This window comes from Myotis brandtii, unplaced genomic scaffold, assembly GCF_000412655.1.
Source record: "Myotis brandtii unplaced genomic scaffold, ASM41265v1 scaffold46, whole genome shotgun sequence".
NCBI lineage: Eukaryota > Metazoa > Chordata > Mammalia > Chiroptera > Vespertilionidae > Myotis > Myotis brandtii.
The window spans coordinates 4994023-5010904 of NW_005367587.1; the positions used below are offsets into that span (position 1 = coordinate 4994023).

At 45.9% G+C, this 16882-nt stretch overlaps 1 protein-coding gene across 1 annotated transcript in view; it reads left to right on the forward strand.

Moving 5' to 3' along the window:
• The first annotated feature begins 6 nt into the window (after window positions 1-6).
• The window catches only part of ARHGAP31 (Rho GTPase activating protein 31), a 111941-nt gene continuing 95065 nt past the window's right edge, over window positions 7-16882 (forward strand). The window contains exon 1 of the mRNA XM_005875328.2: window positions 7-221. Within this exon, the coding sequence (XP_005875390.1) occupies window positions 122-221 (100 nt within the window). The 5' untranslated portion in view covers window positions 7-121. The remainder of the gene's footprint in view (window positions 222-16882) is intronic.

A 16882-nucleotide genomic window follows, 5' to 3' on the forward strand; every position in this document is an offset into this window, starting at 1 on the left:
ACGCCCATGCGGCCCCCCAAGCCGCGCGGCAGCCGGTGATCTAGCCCCGGAGACCATCTCCGGCGCGGTGCCAAGCAGCGGGGAGGGGAGCACGGAGGGGCAACCTCTTGGGGACTAACTCATGAAGAACAAGGGTGCCAAGCAGAAGCTGAAACGAAAGGGAGCCACCGGCGCCTTTGGCTGCGACCTGACGGAGTATCTGGAAAGCTCAGGACAAGATGGTAATGTGCCTTCGCCTTTTTTTCCCTCCTTCTTTTTGTTTGAGGGAGAGATGGACTCTCCTGGGGTGTGTTCGATTCAATTCACAAGTTAATGTATTCCAGGCCTGCGTGCTCATTTTACTTAAAAAAAAAAAAAAAGAACAATACGATTCTTAAGGTGCACAGCGCTGCCACCCCAACGCGCAGAGGTGGTGTCAGTCCTTCCGTCGGTCTCACAGAAGCCGTTACTGGGCGGTGCTGCCCCCGTTTCGCCGGGTACTTCTGGGGGGTAGGGCTGGGAACTCCAGAGACCTTGATCTCAAACTTTGGATACGGGAGAGGAGGGATGCGGGCTGGGCGTGTGGGATGGGGATCAGTTACGACCACAGTTATGACCACCTTGGGTGTCCCTCCCGGGCTCTCCAATTTCATCGCTCACATCTTTTTTTATTAATGTGCTGGAAGGCAAGGGGGTGCGGTGGATCCTGGCTGGGGGAGTGGTTGCACAAACATTTTCTGAATTTCTGAACTGATGCCAGATACGTAGTACCTCCCTCCCTCTCCTTCCCAGCCCCCCAGCCCCTTTACCTCCTCTTGGCTTTCGGATCAGCATTAGGTGTGTCAGACAAGAAGAGTGTTGTAAAAAGGTCAGAGGGCCTCGATTTTAAAATAGCTTAGGGCATGTCAAAGAAAAGGAGAGGGTCTCTGTTTTCAAGGTCAGATTGCAGGGGAAAAAGTAGAGGGAATCCTGCAGAGTAGAGACAATTTAAATATTTGGCAGGGGAGGGGGAAAGAAAATAATCTAAAATACAACACCAGCATTTGAGATTAGAAGTTTTTAATCATAGGAAAGTTGGGGAAATTGAGCATTAAATGACTCCTTTTGTAAGGTTGACTGGCCCAGCGTTTACCCGTGATAAAAAGGCCTTTCTTCAGAAGCTTCAGGGAGAGAGGAAACCGTCCACTCTATGGGCCGTGTGCTTACACATAGATACAACAAAAGGGGCAACTGAAGGGCTGCTTAACTGTGCGGAATTCTGCCTCCAGGAAAATAATCTCAAAGAATGATGTGATTAGCTCATATCAGATGTGCAGATCAAAGACAGTGCAAGGCTTTTGTTTTAATTCCGGTGTTTTAGAGACGGAGCAGCACCTAGTAATTTGCAGTGGTGTGATATTCCTGCGGTATTCTCGAGTTCAGAGCCTGCTATGTCATTAGGACAAATGGCTCAGTATTTTAGAGCTGGGGCACCATAGGTTTCAAAACTGCCTCTTTTGAAAGTGAGGCATAACTGAGTCGATTCGTGTCATCCGTTCCAACAATCTGGAGAGGTACATTTGAAATCCCATGGCTGGGATTGAGGGTTTTTTGAAGGTGTGAGCACTCAAGTATACATCTTAACCACTGCCCTCAGGAATTCAGAATGAATGTTCCCTCCACCCGATTTCGCAGGGGCCTTCTGGTTACTATCCAGGTACACTATCAATGCTCCTGAGATGCCATCTTCCATGACATGGTGTTATTTGGGGCCCTCCCTGCAAAGCTGTGAGAATTGCATGGGGGTGCTTGGCAGTCCTGCCTCCAGGAGCCCCAGGGTTCTGTGAAGATACCTCAGAAGCCCCCTTAGGCAGTTTTTCTTTCAGTTGCTTTACATTTTGGAGTTCCATGTATGTTTCATTTGGGGAGAAAGGACAGAGTTACTGTTTAAAGAAAAAAATGTGAAAACCAATCCCCAGTGTTCCCTGCTCTAGGAAGGAGGGGAGGAAGCCCAGAGAGGCAAACTGGCTTACCTAAGGTCACACAGTTGGTCATGAAGGATGCAGAGGGTCCTGGCCTAGCAGGCGCATCTCCTCTCCCTGGCTTCCATGTCTAGGCCAACAGTCTCCTCTAATGGCCCTCCAAACCCCCAAATTGCAAACAGACAGCCCAGCCACGGGATCAGCAAACTTTCAAGACTGACTGACATGCCTGAGCAGAGTTCAGCTTTGAAATGAAAGGAAACTAACCTACTTAATGATCCACGCACCATTATTGTGCCACCTGGGAATTGGGCACACATAATAAATTGCTTATATAAATGTTTTTTTTAAATTGGTATATAAATGAAAGTAATTAGGATTTCTGTTTTCCCACATCTAAAACTAATTAGGTAGTTGTCTCTTATTTTTGTTGTAGTGTAGAATCAAAGTCAGTGCTAATGTTTTCTCTAAAACAGTGTATCCTTCTTGTGGGTTTTCTGAAACATGTATTGCCTAACAGACAATGAAGTCCACGGCCTGGACTCTGCCTGCAGGGAGGAAAAGCTGACTGGCATACCTAAGTAGAGTTCAGCTCTGAACTGACACTGTCCGTGACCTTAGACGTTCAGCCCAGAATCCTGAGGGCGACAAGTCTCTGTGCTGACTAGGAGCCCGAAGGCGGGGGAGGACCTCCGAAAACTGACATCATGGTTACTTCACCTTTGAGGGCAAAGGGTACGAGGATGGACCTGGGTAGTGACAGAGAACAATGGATTTGGGTCTAGGAGTATAAGCCAAAAGGAAAGAACAGAGATGTAGGAAAACCAAGGGAGTCCCTGTGCTTGCACAGGGAGGGGAAGCCCCGAATTGGGGTGAAGGACAAATCTGGTGACAGTTAGCTGTGCTCAGGCCATCTGAATGTGGGGAAGCGATACTCCTGAGTCTGAGCACAGAGGATGAATGTCATCTACTTCCGTAACTTGCTGTGGCTCAGCCCTGCTACCTTCAGTTGCACAAATCTGACAGGGCAGGGTGTGTGGGTGACAAATAGGTGTGCAGCTTACAGCGGAAGTTGCTCAGGGCCAGTTGTCATCCTTAATCGTTAGGAAGCTGATGAAAAACAGGAACCCCTTTCCTTAGAAAAACACACAGGCTCAAATTGTGTCTACGGTTTCTGTGGGCATTCACACAGATGCCAGGCTCAGACCCTGTGGGTCGTCCCTAGCTGCACACAGGCCTGGTGTGAAGGACAATGTCCCCCTTTTGCATATTGAACCACTTTTCTCCAGCCTGGGGAGAACACCCAAGAATGGCATGAGGTTGCTCCTGGCCAACTTGGCAGGAGCCTCTCTCGCTTCCCCTCCAGCACAGTGGCTGCTGCCCCAACCCCCAGCTCTCCCCTGGGAACCAGATAACTTTCTCTTCCTGTCTGGAATAGAGGGAGAAGATCATCCCTTCCTCACCGCTAATGCTGAAAATAGTCGTTTTCTCTTTCTTCTTTTTGACCACTGAATACGAAGGCCCTTGCTTGCAGCTATGTAATGAAAACCACATCATTTTGTCGCCTGTGGTTGGGAGGCTGTGGGTGAAGTCCTGTGAGGGCCAGAGTGCGTCCGTCCGTCTGTCCACAAGCATTTCCTACCTCTCCCCTCTGACCCCAGTGCGCTGGGTCCTCCCGCAGTGCTGGGAGATGTCAAGGGACCCCTGAGAGAGCATTGTCAGGAAAGTGCTCTGCCTCCATGCTGGCCCACCCTTGCAAACAATCTGTGTCATTTTACTCAGATCCTGGTACAAAGTGATACTGCTCTGTTCCAGGGTTCACCATGATGGTGGCAGAGTTGCATCATGTGGAGAGCCTAAAAAAAAGTTAACACCCAGACCCCCTCTCAGACTAATTAAATCAGAATCTCTTGGTGCCCGGCCATGGATACGATTTTAAAAGCTAGGTATTCTGAAATGTGGGCAGAGTTAAGGACCACAGCAAGTGCAGGGGTTTATAGGCCATTTCCCCCTAGGTAAGTAGCTTAGGTCGTTCAAAATGCACCCTCTGAATGTTTGGTAAGAACTGTGAGCCCTTTTATTCCTGAAGATGTTTTTCTAGTTGTTATCAAATTGAAAAAGAGAGAAAAGAAATATATATATATATTTGATTTGAGGGATGAAAAAAGGTTCATAATAAATTCATAAAAGCCCATTATAAGTATAATTTTACATTCTATGAGAGTAAAATAGCCCATTATTTCAGAGATCAAGGATAAGGCAATGGGTACTTTTAGGTGTAGCTGTTCTATTTTCCAAGGCTAAATCGTTCTCTCGCTTTTTAAATTCAAATACATATTAAGGCACTGTGCTAGGTCCTGTGGGAGAGGAAGAATCGTGTACTCCAGACTCCAATCTACAGTCTAAGGGATGGGAACAAACTTGCAGAAACCAATTAAGCTTTGAAATTGGCTGTTATGACGAAGGAGAAGAATGCGAAAGCTTTTACCCACATTAAATAGACGAGATACCCAAACATAAACAGGAGCAAAGTCTTAGCAAGGAAGGTAAATATTTTTTCTGTTCAAGATAAGATTTAACAAATGCAGAACCAGGGCTGGGTAGTCTCTCTGGCTTCGTTGTTTCCCTCCTAGAATCTTGCCTGGCACATCATTATCACACCTTCCCTGGCTAACTCTTCATCCTTGAGTCTCAGCTGCTTTGGGAAACCTTCTCTGATCCTCCCAAGTCAGGTGTCCCCACTGGGTGCTCCCATTAGAAGTTCCAGAACCTCACCGCCTGTGATAGAATCCCCACATCGCCTGTCCCCGCTGAGTGACCTGGGAGCAAGTTAGTTACACCCTCTGGGCCTCAGTTTCCCCATTTCTGAAGTGGGGATAGGAGGTCTGATGTGAAGATGAATGAGTTCATATGGGCAAAGCACTTAGCAGAGGGCATGCATGTAATAAGCTACAAATGTAGCTGTTTTTATCCTAACACCCTGGGCTTGCCCTAGCATAACCACTTACCATCCATGACTGAATGAATGAGGGCTCCAAAGAAATGAGTAAACGATGTGGTCGTATGGGTTGATCAGTCACCGAGAAGAAGCTGATTGACTGCCCCTCTGAATAGAGAAGCCAGTTCATGCAGGGCTTTCCCAGGACTTCTGTGAGTAGAAGCCCACAGTGTGTAATAGTGGAAGAGAAATATGTCAACCTGAAACTAAAGATCTGAGAAAGATACCCAGCCACTCCTGGACCCACAGGGAACTGAAAAAGAAGATAAGGCCTGGAGGTGGAGTTTGTGAAGACAGAACAGCAACCTTGTGGGCTTGAGTGTAGAGGGGCATCCCCAAATCTGGGCTCCCAGAGTGAAACAGGAAGAACCAGAAGAGGAGGATTAAGACTTTAAACCCAGAGCAAACTAAAGCCGAACTGTAACGTACTCTGTATAGTCTGGATATGACAAACAACCCACACAGAATAGAAACAGTTACTTCCGCCTACCCACATCCCTCCCTCTTGCCCACTCTCCAGACCTCTGCCAAGAGCCCCTTGACCACAGTCATAGCCTCCCGCTTCCCCCACCCCCACCCACCACGGCTGGCAGCTACCCAAATGCCTTCCAGCCTCAGGATGTTGGGGCTGCTGAGGAAGCCCACTCTCCTGTGGCCCCAGACCTGCCCTGGAGCCAAATAGACACTCTGCTGGGGCCTGAGGGAGCTGGAGGCCTGGCCTGATGCTGAGGCAGGGAGAAACTTTGAAACTAGGGGCACATTTTCCCAAAGATGGTGCTGTAAGTGGTGGATAAGGTCCCCCATGCCACTAGAGCTATGGTTTCCATGCGTTCTTTTTATTGCCCCCTATTCCATTGGACACCTGTGGGCTAGTCTGGAAACCTGTTCTGTGGGAGCAGGGAGCAGGGGAGAGCACATTCTGAGTTTGGGAGCTGATTGACCAAGGCAGTTCTGAAGTGCTGGCTGAGAACTGTTTGTCCCAGGGACTCACCTCACTGCAGCCAGTCTCCTGGGATTTTGTAGCAGTGGGTGGAAAGGGGGCGGGGCTGAAAGATCCAGGACTTACTCTGGGGATAACAAGAGCGCCCCCCCCCCCACTCCTTTTCTATTAGAGATTGTAGCTAACTATTTTTGGAACAAGGTAATGATAAACCCTCTGGTTGGGGCTACCTGGTGCACACTCCCTCCAGTACAGATCGATCAAGCTGAGCTGCCTATCAGCCTGGCCTCTGGGTACAGGACTCTACTTCCCTCTGATGGTTTCTTCACATGGGCCCTGAGGCCCGGAAACATAGAGCTACTTGCTTTTCGGGTTTTGGGTTTTGTTTTGTTTTTTTCTTTGTTTTATTTTTCACTCATTGCTTCCCATGTATTTAAACCAATGTGGCAATTTCCCACTTATTCCCACCCTTCAAATTAATTTTCTTTTTGCTAATGGGTGCATGGCCTACTCAATTTTCTGAGCTATTTCTCTCCCAGCCCCAACACAAATGCCACATTTGAGTTTTATTGGTCTTGGTTTTCCTCCCTCAAAGGGCTGGTCTCAGGCCTTAGTGAGGTGGGACCACAGCCTGATAGGACGCCAGGAGTCCACACAGCACCCTGTCCCTCTTATCTTCCCCCGGAATGCAATTTTAGCTGAGGCTTAAAATAAAAGCTCCCTGGAGAAGCACTCTGACTGCAGTTCAGAGGAGAATAGATATTGGCCCTCAGTGTTTTTTCTAACAGCAACTTTAATAGAGAAAGATAAGAACATTAGGCTGCTGGATGGCTCAAGGGAGGAGAAGTAAGGAGACCCAAAACTGAAGGCTGAGTCCCAAATCAGACCTGCTTGTTATTTTTGTGAGAGTTACTGTCTGCAGTAATTGCTTACTATGTGCCACTTTATACACAAACGTAGCATTTTGAACATTGTAAAATCGGGCTATTTATCACCATTTTACAGAGGAGAAAACTCAGCTGGAAGAGGTTAAATCCCTGGCCAAGATTACAGAGATAGGGAAGGCAGAATTTAAGTCCACATCTGTCTGACTCCCAAGGCCATGGTCTTAGGCATGAGCACAATCTCCCAGAATAGCATATTTCATAATTTGGCATTTACTCTACAGTTTTGTAGAGAGAGAAAAAACACCTGCAAAAATAGCTTTTTCTCCCTTTGCTTTGTTCTTCCACCAGCCTAAGTCATTAAGAGTAATAGCGACAACTCACATTTGGATAGCAAATGCAAGGTGCTTTTCATACACACACACCCATTCTCAACCTACCCTCCCCCACCTGTCCCTCCCAGGCTCCTCCCTGCGCACTGCAGCCACAATCCTCTTTCCCTCTTGGAACACCTGCTGCTTTAGAGTCAGAGACACCCAGGTTGGTCTTCATTCTACCTGTTATTTTGCTTTCTAACTGGCTTTGTGTGTGCAAGCCAATGGTGAGCTCTGCTGAAGGCAGGTGGCACTCCGAAGCTCACCCAGATCTGATAGCTCACTTCGCCTCTCAGGGTGAGCCCCGTGGCCGGCACACAGCAGCTGATTGATTGACCCTGTTTCCTGCTCGGGAAACCGGTGTTAAATCCCTTCTAGGAAGCTCCGGCCAGGAGACATTGCTGATATGCTGAAATATCAGGAATCTAAGATTATTTAAGGTTCCCCTCAATGGCTAGTAGCTACTCCCTGATAGAAATTGAACTCGACTTTGCACAGGGTGCCCCAGAAACACTGACTTTTTCTAGTGCCTCACCAATCACTCCTTGGTATGAGCCACATTCTTGGCGGGTCCCCAGAACCAACTGAGTTTCTGGGATTGAGTCTCAGGCACTCTTTGTTCTAGTGCAAGCTTGGCTGATGCATACCAGGCCCTGGTACCACACCCGTGGTGTGATGCTGGCCCAGAATGCCTTTGGAGACCCCCTCTGCAGCACCCCCTCAAGAAAGAGGTGAATGTCACTGCCCAAAAGCAACATATACCAGCTCTTACTGTTATAAACAGTTTGACATATAAAGTAGGATTCTGGCAAACTATAAATAAATCTATAGCCTTTGTGAAAGCCAGTGGAGCTAATTTGTGTAATTCTGCATATTTCTTGCCCTACCCCTTTTTTATATTTTATTCAGAAACCATCTTGTATAGGCTTTCAATTCAATATGACAAATATTTCATGGGACTCTAATGTGCTAGCCAGCCGTGGGCAAACTACGGCCCTCGAGCCGGATCCGGGCGGTTTGAAATGAAAAAAACCAAAAAAAAAAAAAGACCGTACCCTTTTATGTAATGATGTTTACTTTGAATTTATATTAGTTCACACAAACACTCCATCCATGCTTTTGTTTCGGCCCTCCGGTCCAGTTTAAGAACCCATTGTGGCCCTCGAGTCAAAAAGTTTGCCCACCCCTGTGCTAGACACTGTTGGTTTACAAAGCTGCTCTCAAGCTGCTCTCGGTCTCGTGGGCTCAGGGTCGTACGATGGGAAAAGTACTAAAAGAAGAACGAGGAAGAATGCAATGAGGGCGCTGAAGGATGTGCAAGGAGGGATGTTCCCATGTGAGGCAGCGGGTGAAAGAGAACAAACAGACAGAGTGGGTCATTTGTAAGGGGGGGAAGTCAACAAAATGATAAGCAAACATCATCTGGCTGTGAGGAATGACAGATATGGGGTGGCTGGCTTCTGCAGACAGGAAACCACATGGTTTTGCCTGACACTGTAATTGGTCACACCCTCTTGCACAGGGGTGAGGGGAGGGGTGGAGATTTGACTTATTTATAGTGGCCAGGCTTGGTTAGGGGGACCCCGGCTGGAGTGACAGAAGCTGTCTTCAGTGGCAGGCATGCGAACCTACCCCCAGGAGAAAGCGGAACAGCTGATAATGGCAATTGGTTTAGCTATGTCTACGCCCTGCCCAGGGTCAGGAGAATGAGGGATTCTATTAAAAGATAAAACCTTTAAAAATGATGTTAACAGATGATCCTAATTATGTTTCTTGATTAAATCTAGTTGTATGGCATAAAGGCGAAACCTTGCCCTCTCCCCACTGTCTGAGGGAAGTTCTGTTTTGTCCCTCATTTTATACATGTAGACCAACTCAGAGAGTTAAGAAACTTGCCTGATGTCACCCAGCCAGGAAATGGGAGAAGCAGGACTCAAACCATGTCTGCCTGACATTAAATTCCCTTTCCATGCCTTTGTCTCCTCTGGCCCCAAACAGCCGCGCTATGCTGGTAGTAAATCAGGGTCTGATGCGCACAGCTCTACTTTACCGCATTGCCAAGGTGATAAGTTCAGTAGGATTTAGTTAGACTTTGATCAGACTTCTGGCAATGGAGTTCCCATCCGTCCTCAGCTTTTCGAAGCAAAGCATTTAGTTTCCAAATGGCGGGATTCTAAACAGAGAGCATGCCCTGTTGCCATAAGTAGCCCCTTCCACCACTTCTTTCCCATCTGTTTCCTGCATGCTGAGTATTATTGGGAAACAATGATGTCAACTCTTCCATATAAATCTACACCTCCCTGCTCACCCCTCCCTTACAATGCATATTTTTGTTCCTCTTTCTGGCTTTTGTCTTGCTGATCTGTTCTTTAAGGACTCATACTTTTGGCGTCAATTGTTGGCTTTCTTCCTAATGAGTTTTAGCTAAGCTTCACTGTGGCCTTCAAAGTGCACATGTTCTTTTGGGTCCATATTTGGAAAATCCTTTGTCGGCCTGGTGTTAATAGAGAGGAGCCATTTTGCTTTCACAAAAAGCAAAGCCAGATTCAGGGCTCTGAACTAGGCTCAGAGCTGAGGACTCAACCTTTTGGGCACCCTCAGGGACTGCATGAACGCTGTTTGGACCCTGGGCACAGAGCCTGTGGCTGAAGGTCAGGTGAATATACCCATCGAGAAATCTGGTTCCCCTCACCCCAAGCCTGACTTTCAAATGGGACATGATTTCCTCAGTTCCTCTTTCTTTACTGTCCCTAAGGACAATTTGGTTTCCAAAGGAAAGGATGGGGGAGGAGCTTGTGTCCAAGAGAGTATGAATTTTAAATTCCGGGCCCAAGAATTGTGGACCTCCCTTTCTCAGCCTCGGGTAGTGATACTCATACTTTACTGGGCATAAGAACAACTAAAAACGTAGTTTTCACTTTTAAATTTTAACTTAATTTCAAAATTTAAAAAATAGTAGTTACATTTATTACAGTATTAGTACACTAGAAGGAGTACGAGGCATACGCCTTCAATTCCATTCTAGACTCCTTAAAACAAAATAGAAGCTTCAGATGGGCATTTGCATAGGCCCTGTAGTACCTGCATCTGTGGAGAACATGAGTGAGATTCCACTGACTGAGTTCCATAGTGGAGAGGACTTCAAGCTGCAAAGTGCGACTGCATGACGACATTCTAAGGTCAGTTCCTCCCAGGTTCTGGTTTTGTAGGTCTGAGGTGGAGCCCAGGAATCTAGATTTTTTAAAGATGAGCTTCAGGTGATTCTGATATCTTTGGCCTACTTTGAACAATGTTGAGTTAGCCCATAGAAAGAAACAAGTGAGGCCACATGATTTTCATTTTCTTCACTCTACTTTATACATATATTGCCCAGATTTTCAACAGTGACCATGTTTTTTCACTACTTAAATTGAAAAAAAATGTTAAAATTATTGATGGGAATGGAGTATCTTAATTTGTTGAATTCTCATAAAGCCCTTTGTTCCAACCCTTATTTTTTTAAAATATATATTTTTATTGATTTCAGAGAGGAAGGGAGAGGGAGAGAGAGATAGAAACATCAATGATGAGAAAAAATTATTGATTGGTCGCCCCCTGCACACCCCACACTGGGGATCAAGCCCGCAACGTGGGCATGTGCCCTTGACTGGAATCGAACCTGGGGCCCTTCAGTCCACAGGCTGGCACTCTGTCCATTGAGCCAAACCAGCTAGGACCCAACCCTTATGTTTTAAAATCTTCATAAGATCTGTACCTTTGCTTTTCTGCCTTAATAAATGCAGTTTCGTGAAAGCAAATATTCTCTCCTCTGAGAAACAGTATAATAAGGTGGTTAGCATGTAGCTTTTCTTTTTTTTTAATATATATTTTTACTGATTTCAGAGCGGGAGAGGGAGAGAGAGATGGAAACATTAATGATGCGAGAGAATCATTGATCGACTGCCTCTTGCACACTGGGGATCAAGTCTACAACCCGAGCCTGTGCTCTGACTGGGAATCAAACCATGACTTCCTGGTTCATAAGCCAACGCTCAACCACTGAGGCACACCAGCTGGGTGCATGTGGCTTTTCTGCTGATAGTCTTCGTTGGTTCAAGTCCCATCTCTACCATATGCTACCTTTGTGACCATGGATGACCTACCAAACCTCTCTGTGCCTCAGTTTCCTCATTTATAAAGTGGGGATTGTGATGCTAATAATAATGCCTATTGAACAGGGTCATTATGAGGATTAAATGATCTAGTGCACTGCCTGGAATTTAGTAAACCTTCCTTAAGTGTTAATTATGGTTATTCTTTCCATAGTGATTGGAAATCTTATCCTTTTTCAGCCTCATTACTCAGAATGTGGCTCTGAGTAATGCTACAGATGTGGAAGTGGAGAGAGCTGAGAACAAATATTCCAAGGTTCCCATATATCCCTAGGGGATTCTTCTCTTTTAAAGAATTCTCTTATATACACACAATTATTTACTTATTTTACTAAAATGCTAGTTTTAAGATTCTTGTATATTGATAAATATTTCATGGGTGGGACTATGCCAAACTTTCTAAATTTTACATATTTTTTTTAATCAGAAAAAGAAAATAACCTAAAGACAAAACTGAAAATAAAAAAATCAGGGTATGGCAAAAGGCTAGAATCATAGTGACAGCCATCCAAACTTCTCGTTTCATCTGTATTTCAGGAGAGTTAACCTGGAAATGAGCCTGTTTCCATCACGGACAGAACAATGCACTGCCTGGGTTTTCGCTGGCCCATATGACATTTCACATATGCCTGTTTCTTTGCTCCACTGCTGCATTTTGACAGTTGCTTGAATGAGGTAGATCCGGCTCAATCTTAGGCTGTATAAGAGCATATGGATGGAGGGACTCACACTGCACTTCTCACAGGTTGAATCTGTTCATTCCTCAGGGCTCCATTTGAAGATGGATATTTAGGAAGGTGGTCAGGATGGTAAAGTTTAGGACTTCATGACCTCTCACCTCTAACCACTGTCACAGTTTCCTAAATTGTCCCCTCCTTTCAACAGACAGAAAATGAGCTCTTTGGAGACTGGGACCATTCTCTGTTCATCTGTGTGTTTGGTGTCTGCCTTCTTTCTAATCACCTGCCTCTCTCTCCCATAAAGACCCTGTGATTACATCAGATAATTCAAAGTAATCTGCTCACCTTAAGATCCTTAGCTTGATCACATCTGCAAAAATCTCTCTAGCTTTTAAAGCAACATCCATGGATTCCAGAAAGAAGGGCATGGGCACCGTTGCTCAGCATACACAATCTGTTTTCCCCACAGTGCGTGGTTGGCTTAGTGGATAATAACAGTGTGAATGAAGGGAACAGGATGGTGACTATGGAAGGAGAGAAAGAGATTGACATCAGCACTTAACAGGCACTTACCATGTCCCAGGCACTGAGACACGGGGTCAGCTGAGACACAGGGGTGAACAGGCACCGGCTGTCCCTGTGGGGGCTCGCTACCCCATGCAGGAGAGGAACACATCCTCAAAGGATTCTCACACAAATAATGAGAGGAAGCGGAGGACATTCATCTGACTCAGAGGAGCTGGATCTTCTCTAAGATGAATGGAATCTGAGTCATCTCTGCCTGAAGAGAAGATATTCCAGACAGAGGGAATAATATGTAAGCAAAGGTGTTGATGTATAAAACAGTACGGCAGGATCAGGATTCTCAAAAGAAGAACAAAGAGAACAAGGGTGAAGCGTGAGCCACCTGCTTGCCCAAACTAGGAGCACATGGCTTATTAAATGACCATTTTAAACCTCCCAGGTGGAAAAAGAGTGATGAAGACAAATGTGCTAGTTAAACAGATTGATAAAGGAAGAAGAATCTTGAGCCACATTTAAAGCTGTTGAGAAAAATGTGGACCCCAGTCCAGCAATCAACTTCTTCCAGGTGGAGGGAAAATGAGGTGCCCCAAGCAGCTCTAGCCCAGAGCTTCTGAGTTGATTCCGCCTCTTTACAACCTTAAGAAATGTCATTTCTCTCTGTCTCATGGATGATAACCAGAGCGATGTTTAACATTTCATCAAAGTTTTATTTGAGGTGAAAAATTTTGCAACGTTTCTTCCCACCTGCCTACTGGTCACACTTCCACTCTGTCCCGTCTCTTTTTTTCCTGGTGTTCTCTTCACCCTCGTCATTCCTCCAGTTTAAGAAGCCATGACGCTGATATCAGATCCTCGTTCGTCTTCATTCCACTCGCAGGTGCTATGTTGAGCCTGGCTCTGTGCTCCCATCCCACTACGGGATGGCTGTCCCTCAGATCAGTGTCCTCCCCAAACCGCCTCAGTCCCCGTCTTTGAGGAGACCTTGGGGTCCCTTGGAGGTGGACCTCCCTGTCCAGTGCCTGCCTCGCCCCTGCCAGATTCCAGAACTCCAAAAGCCAAAAATGCTTCAGCCTCTGCTTCTCCTGCTGGCAGGCACTCAAGCTGCTTCTGTCCTTAGGGACTGAAAAGCAGGGGCCCACACGGGAGCGAGACTAGCATGATGGTCAGCCGCTGCCTGCGGGGCTCCTCCCAGACGTGTGTTCCCTCTGGACATTGGGCTTCTCCATTACCCCTCACCCGAATAGCTCCTTTGGCAACGCTCTGCCACCCCTGACTCCTGAGTGAATGACACGAGTCATGACAAAACGCAGGATAAGATTTTAATTTGGAATACACACCTGCCCATAAACTCTCCTCTTGTAAAACTATAAGTGGTTGAGCATCAACCTATGAACCAGGAGGTCAAGATTCAATTCCTGGTCAGAGCACAAGTCCGGGTTGTGGGCTCGATCCCCAGTGTGGGGCATGCAGGAGACAGCCAATCAATGATTCTCTCTCATCATTTGATGTTTCTATCTCTCTCTCCCTCTCTCCTCCTCTCTGAAATCAATAAAAATGTATTTATAATTGTAAAATAAAATCAAACAATGCAGAGATTTACAAAGTACAAAGACCCTTCTCACATCCTTGCAGTCCCATTCATCAGGGAACAGTTTGGACTGGATTCATCCAGACCGGTTCTGTGGGCGGAACTTTCTGCAATGAGGGGAATGTGCTCTGTCTGCACTGTCCAGCATGGCGCCACGAGCCACCTGCGGCTCTTAGCACTTGACTGAGGCTAGTGCTACTGAGGAACTGAAGTTTGAGTTTTATTATTTTTTAAAAGTATTTTTATTGATTTCAGAGAGGAAGAGAGAGGAAGAGAAAGACAGAAACTTTGAGTTTTAATTAACTTAGATTTACATATCCAAATGTGGCTAATGGCTACTGTATGGAATAGCACTGAGACCTTGCTCTGTATAGGTACTGAAAATGCACACATCGAATTATTTTCTTTGTTTTGTTCCCACAAAGATAAAGTTACAACATACATATTTTCTGAAATGTGCTGTTTTATATAACAGGAGACCTTGGAGAACTATTCATTTTTGTAATTACCGCTTGACCTCACTCTTTTTAATCACTGAATTGGGATCCTGCTGAATACATAGTTGAATTTTATTTTTTGAATCAGATATCATATATCCATGGTTCAAAATGGAAAAGACTCTGAAAGATATAACAGAAAATCTCCCTTCTACCCTTAGCCGCCTGTCTTCATCCAGAAGCAACTAGTGTTAATTTTTTAAGCTTTCAGTAGATAGTCTGTTCATATACAAACAAATATATATGTATACTTTTTAAATAAAATACTATAATTTATTTAAACATTTCTTTATATAGAAATCTTACCCTTTTTATAAGTTCCTATAAGACTTCTCATCTAAATACTGCTCAATTGGTGTAGTATTTATTGAATATGTTGTATGAGTCATGCATCATTTTCATTGACAATTTCTGTTATCTGTATTGCATATTAATACTGCTTCCCTTTGCTTATGATGAAGGTGGAATTTGCTGGCCCACAAACTTCTATGTAGTTATACTTTCAACTGTTTTCCAGTGTTTTTGAGAGATGTTGGCTGGTCAGTCCATATTCTGTCAGCTAGAATCTAGGGCCCAGGTTAAGGCTGAAGCTGGGAGCAGGGAACAGTTAGAAGCTCTTTGGTCCACACGCTGGCATATCCATGGCATCTTGATCACAATGCTCCGGTCATCTGAGCCCACCCAGCACAGACCACAGAGACCCAGGCTGAGTAGCAAAAGCCGATGAAACAGAGGTGGCAGATGAAATAGAAGTATCCTGAAGTTGAACATCTATGTTTTTGTAGAAACTGTAGCCTGAGTATATCTTAAAGTAGGATCAGAAATCAATTATGACCATAGATTCTTACAGTGGTCAGAGGAGACTATCTTAAAAAGAGCTTGTCACCAATGTCACTCACTAAACCCTTTAATGACTTCCCAATGCCCTCAAGACAAAATCAACTCCATAAATACAAACAAAGTTTACCAGCCCATCACCCTCAGACACCTGCCTCCTCTGCAGCCTCAATGGACACCACCTCCCCCCGCCCCCCATCATTTCTTCAGCCACACTGTACTCTTCATAGTTCCTCAAAAGCACTGTGTTCCTCTTGCCACCAAGGGTTTGCACATGTCCCTCCCTCCGTGTAGAGCACTCTCTGACTCTCTTTTTGGCTCCACTTCAGGTCTTGCCAACCCCAACCCATCTTTCGGGTCTTGACTTGGATGTCCCATTCTCCAGGATGCCTCCTCTGAGCCCTGTGAGGAAGGGCCAGGTGCCCCTTCTCTATGCTCCCATTCTACCCTGTACCTCCCCACTACTGCTCTTACCACACTGAATGCACCAGTCTCGCCCCACCCTATCGCTGCCTCACTCTAGACTCCAGATGACTCTGTGAGATCGGAAGCTATGTCTCCTGCCCCAGAATTTATCGCTGGGCCTAGCATAATGCTCTTACATACGTGTTGAATGAGTGGGTGGATCCAGAAAAGGGCAGTTGGTGGTGGAGTGGAAACAGAGGGGTGTGTTCTGCACATATGTGTGCATCTGTCAGGCGTCTGTGTACATCCAGTGTGGAGGCGAAGGAGGAACCCACTGGTGGAGCTTAGGGTTCAGTCTTCATTCAGCAAATAATTGTCATCCGATCTTAGACAGATCATCCCACTCTCTGAATCTCAGTTGCCTCATCGAAAAGACATGAATGAGAATTAGATAATATATGCAAAGGGACTTCTTAAATGGAAAACAATTACTGTAATTACCCTGCAGTGTAGACACCTATGCTCTAGAAGGGCAGAATGGCCCCAAAGGCTGTGTTACTGATTGGCTGTGAATTTGACGCCACTTTATAGACATCACCAACCATATTGGAAGGAAATCGGGAAAGCTGTTTCCCTAAGGTAACCCTCCCCCGAACCCGGTGCTTCCCAGCTCTGCCAGCTTCGGGCATCCACTACCAGCAGAGGTTCTTCGGGGCCTTTGAGAATGTCATCAGGGGCACAGCTGGGGCTCCCGAGGCCACCCCTTCCACTCAGTGCCAGGGACAGCCTGTGCCAAGGCAAACACAGAGATACAGGAACTAGAAGTTAATGTGTCATGTTGGAGCTGAAAGAATCTTGGAAAATCGCTACCCAAATCTCTCATTGAACACAGAGAGCCTGGGGCCCTGGAGAGTAGAAGTTTGCCTGAGACAATGCAGCTGGCCAGGTGAGGTTTCTGGCTGCTTGATGGTGTTGGCCAGAAATACTACATCAGTGTGTTTCTCAGAACCATCCAGCACAGGGATCCCTGAGAGGGGAGAAGAGGCTCAGATGATGGTGCCTT